This window comes from Hipposideros armiger, unplaced genomic scaffold (assembly GCF_001890085.2).
Source record: "Hipposideros armiger isolate ML-2016 unplaced genomic scaffold, ASM189008v1 scaffold_118, whole genome shotgun sequence".
NCBI classification, from domain to species: Eukaryota; Metazoa; Chordata; class Mammalia; order Chiroptera; family Hipposideridae; genus Hipposideros; species Hipposideros armiger.
Genome location: NW_017731468.1, coordinates 622958 through 628081, shown reverse-complemented (window position 1 = coordinate 628081; position 5124 = coordinate 622958). Strand labels below are relative to the sequence as shown.

General features: G+C 37.7%; 1 protein-coding gene across 1 annotated transcript in view; it reads right to left on the bottom strand.

Moving 5' to 3' along the window:
- THADA (THADA armadillo repeat containing) overlaps positions 1 to 5124 on the bottom strand; it is a 323536-nt gene that overhangs the window by 308436 nt on the left and 9976 nt on the right. The window contains exons 6-7 of the mRNA XM_019647913.1: positions 3621 to 3624; positions 3193 to 3380 (exon numbers count right to left, since the gene is read on the bottom strand). Of these exons, the coding sequence (XP_019503458.1) occupies positions 3193 to 3380; positions 3621 to 3624 (192 nt within the window). The remainder of the gene's footprint in view (positions 1 to 3192; positions 3381 to 3620; positions 3625 to 5124) is intronic.

The window sequence follows — 5124 nt, the reverse complement described above, 5'->3', positions numbered from 1 at the left end:
CGGGCATCGGGAGGCCACTATGGCACGGGGCAAGCACTATGGGCAGTCTATCTGAAGTGTACCTGGCGTATAAGACGACCCCCACTTGGAGGCATATTTTTCAGGGCCAAAAAATCGTCTTATATGCCGGCAAATACGGTAGACTAAAAAGGACAGAATCTACATTTAGGAGATGAGCAGAGAAAGAAGAACCTACAAGGAGAAAGAGAAGGAGCTCCTTCCTGGTGAGGCAGGAGGAGACACTGGATTAAAGGTGGCACACAGATATCACTTCTACTCTCCCCAGAATTTCCCTAAACCACAACCAAGGGATTTAAAACGTAAAAAGATAAATGAGTACATACACAAGGATAACAAACAGACAGTGAGACAATAAAATTATAGAAGCTACAAAGCAGATGGATGAATGACAGCTGACTTAGCATAATCAAGAAAGGCGACTACCAAGCCACAGAACAAGCCTGGAAGCAACCTGATGTGCAGACCCAAAAGGCTAAGGGATGTGGGCACCAGATACTCCTTGATGTGGAGGTGAAGGTAGGGCTGAAAACAGGAAGACTGGCTACCAGTCTGTTAAAAAAAATTAAAACTCTGGATCGTAACTCCAAGCCAGCAATCAACTGGTTTACCTCTAAAGAAGGTAAAACAGCAGGTGTCTGGACAGGAAGACAGCTCACACAGATAAGGCAGCAATACTTTATTGCAAACAGGAGAATTAGGTAAATATATGCAAAATGAATGCTAAGTGCCAAAACTTCAGCTTTCTTATCTCTCACGCAGCAATCAGAATATTAAGCCAATGGTTTGGAAGATACTTCCATGGTGAATCTACTACCCATGCAAAAAGACCTAAAGATATTGATATTGACATCAGGAGTTCCCCAAAGTCAGAGCCCAGCTAGACTAGCTTACAATAAAACCTGCAACTAACGACACCCATATGCACAGAGATTCAAATCAACTCTCAGTGCACCATTCTTAAATATGAGTGCTCTGCTCGGACAAAGATTACCGGACTCCTGAAGAGAGCTTCTAGCAATAAATACAGCGACCAAAATCAGCAAACAGAAAAAAAGCAACATGGAAGAAATAGAGGCTATGTAAAGATTTTAAAAACTTAAAACAAACAAACAAACAAACAAAAACTACCATTAATATGCTCAGGAGATAATAGAGCATACTTCATCCATGAAATAAGAACAGGATGCTATGAAAAAGGAACACTCAGGTAGAGGAAAAAGCTCTTCCTTTTGTCATTTGTTCTCATAATAATTTATTTGCTTTTTTTAAATTAAATATTGAGTCTCCAAAAAAATAAATTTAAATAATCAGGTCCACCATTAATGGAGAGGGATAGAAAGGGGCACTTTCTAAAAGTTTTTAAAAGTTTCTTTTGTACAAAAACAATGCATAACTGCAAGTATGCACACACACAGGCACAAGCATGCAAACATATAAAACTTGCCTATTTTCTTCCGAGATTTCAATTAAACTCTTCTGCAAAAAATGAAGCACTGAAACAAAAAGAATGACAAATCAGAATGTAAAAAACTGTGAAATTTAACTTCAGCACAAGAAAATATTTTAAATCACTCATATAGAAGTAGAAATTTAAAAGAAAGGAGCATGATGTACCTTACTTATTTACAGTACTTTACCCACTGCCAAGAAACTTAAAAGAACCAGTTCCAAAATGACTCACACAAGCAGTCACCTCTCAAAATAAAACAAAAGTAATAGGACTTACCATTTTTAAGAAGATTATTAACACTTGTTATACCTGTGGGGGGGGAAAATTAACACTGGTAAGGACTTTCAGGACCAAAATTAGCATCATTACAATGATGTAATGACTGGTGTTAGCCAGAAAACGTAGTAGAAAAGAGCTGGCTCAGGGCCGGCTGAGTGGCTCAGTTGGTTAAGAGCTCGCTCAAGAGTTTGAGCTCTGAGCAACAGCGGTTCGAGTCAGCCCGAGCTGAGCAGCCGNCAGTGGTGATGTGGAGGGGACTGCTAGGAAGCGCAAAGCAATAACCATGGAAACAAAAGTGAAAATAATTGAGAGATTGGACAGAGGTGAAAAGATGGTAGACGTGGCTCGTTCTTATATCACGAATCGTTCAACCACTGGCTTTACATTGTATATTTGTGTCAAAGGTGTATAAGACTCACTTTGTCGGATTTATGAACAAATCTGACTTAACGAACGTTCTCCCGGAACAGAACTCGTTTGTAAGTTGGGGACTTACTGTAGTTTAGTCTTGTCCATTTTTCTAAAAATTAGGTATGTCTTTAAGTGTCTTTTAATCTACATGTGCCCTCACTGTCCCTTTCTTTTCGTTACAATTTCTGTGTCGAAAACTCTGGCCTCTGTAGAGTTTCCCACAATCTGAATGTTGCATTTGTTTACTCTCAGTGCAGCTCAACATGTTCCTCTGTCCTCTGTAATTCCTGCACATTGGCGGGTGACCTAGAGATGGAATCAGTCTCAAATTAATCCCTTTGGGAAGACTATAGATGGTAAAAGCAAGACTCTAAGGGGTACATGTCTGGTTGTCTGTTTCTGTAATGTTAGCAGCTGTTGATGCCTAATGCCTCCATCAGTTCCTTGGGGGTTACTAAATATGGATATTCAAATTCTATCATTTCATTTTAATTCACTAGTTGAAATACTTTTATAAAGAGACATTTCCACTCATTAAATTTGGCTTCCCAGTAGTACAGTTCATGTGGACAGAAGCAACATATGAGCTATACGGAGGAATAACGACCAGCCCCACAATGACTACTGTCATCATTTGAAGAGAATACCTGCTGCTAAGAAGAAATGTATGGGTTACACTAACATTTCCAGATCTTTCCTCAAATTTGGAAATTTCCTCTTTAGAATTTTCTTTTGCTACTTAAAGTCTATGGCCTTTCAACACTAAGATTATTAGGTTTTCTTCTTTGTATACAATACACACACACACACACACACACACACGTTTAGAAAAGACTTCATCATTATCCCTTGCTGAATTGATACATTTGAAAGAAAAAGCGTTAAAACCTTTTAATCCAGTGCTTTTCCCCACATTGAAGGTTTAGGGGAGGAAAAGTTCTATATCTCAGTTAAGTATTGTATATTTCATACCATTATTAGCAAAAGCTGAGTGACAATTATAATCATCATTTGTATGTTTTTACACTTACCATCACTTAAAAACTTGGTGAAAATACTCAGCAATCCACACATACTCTGCCATGTGGGAGAACCAGAAATCTTCAAATGAATTCTCTGGAGGCCTTGTGCTTTCTGTACTAACATCACTGAAACTCGAATGCCTACCAACAAGTCATTCATCAACTGTGTTTGAACAATATGATTTCCAGCAAATTTTCTACAACAAAGAAAAAAAGGCATTACAAAAGTCAAATAAAAATGTCACCATTTCTATCCCTCTCCAAAATAACACATTCCCCAATAAATGGCCAAAATCAGTTTTAGATTACAGTAGACATTTATGCATCTCTCTTCTATTCCCACGAACATTCCAATTATGTAGACATTTATTGGAAAGTTTCAATATTCTTAACTTACCTTCGCATTTCCCTCTTTCTCGGCCAATGGCTACCCTTACTTCTCTTTTTTGGAGTAAAAATAACAAATCAAGAATGAATGACACAATTTATAAACTTGAACACTTCCTCAACCTTGATACACTTTCTTCACTTGGCTTCCAAGGTGCCAGGCTCTCCTAGATTTTCTCCTACTTCATCGTTGCTTCTTCTTAGACACCTTGGCTAGTTCACCCTCTTCTCCCTGATCTCTTTATGTTAGAGCTCTCTATGGCTCAGTCCTCTTTTGTCTACCTAATTCCTTTCCTTGATGCTGATCATATCTAGCTCATAAGCTTTAAATTATAATGTATATGCTGACAATTCCCAAATTTTATATGCAGCCCAGACCGCTCTAATTCCAGGCTTGTATATGCAACTTCCTACTCAATATCTTCACTTGGATGTCTAACAGAAATCTCAAACTACATGAACTTATCTTCAACTCCAAACTTGCACCACCTGCTATGATCTCTACCCTACAAAAACTTTATCATCATCCTTGATTCCTCCTCTCCTTATCCCGTATTGTTGGTTTTCCTTAAAAACATATCCAGAATTAGAACACCTACACTGCTACGCCTGGCCTGAACCACTCTTATCTCTCCCTTGGATTACTACCATAGCCTCCTAACTGGTCTCCTAGACTCTATTTTTGCTCTTTTCAGTCTATTCTCAACATAGCAGGACACAGAATGTTATATTTAAATGTAAATCAGAGAAAACAGTTTGGGGAATCCTCAAAAAGTTAAACATAGAATTACCATATGATCTAGCATTTTACTCCTAGGTATATGACCAAAAGAATTGAAAATAGGGACTCAAACAGATCCTTGTTTACTAATGTTCATAGCAGTATTATTCACATCAGCCAAAAGGTAGAAACAACCCAAATATTCATTGATAGATGAATGAATAAACAAATTAGGGTATATACATACAATGGAATATTATTCAGCCATAAAAAGGAGTGAAATTCTTATACATGTTACAACATGCATTAATGTTTGAAATGTTATAAGTGAAATAAACCAGACACAAAAGGATAAATACTATATTCCACTTATTTGAGGTCTCTAGAATACGTAAATTCAAAGAGACAGAAAGTAGAATAGAGGTTACCAGGGGTTGTGAAGAGAGATACAAAGACAGTGAATTTTCTTTTGGACACACTGAATTTGAGGCACCTGTAAAACATCCAAGTTAAGATGTCCAGGAAGCAACTGACTATATAAATCTACCACTCAAGGAAGAGATCTAAGTTGGAGTCATAAATCGGGAATCCTAAGTACAGAGGTGTGGATGATATTAAGCAACTGGAACAAATACCGTATTTGCTGGCGTATAAGACGACTGGGCGTATAAGACGACCCCCTAACATTTCCACTCAAAATACAGAGTTTGTTATATACTCACCGTATAAGACTACCCCCTCTTCCGCACACCTTCCACACACCAAATGAAAGGTAAAACAATATCAGATTTGATTTCAACATTTTAATTTATATTCAAATGCTTATGACATGC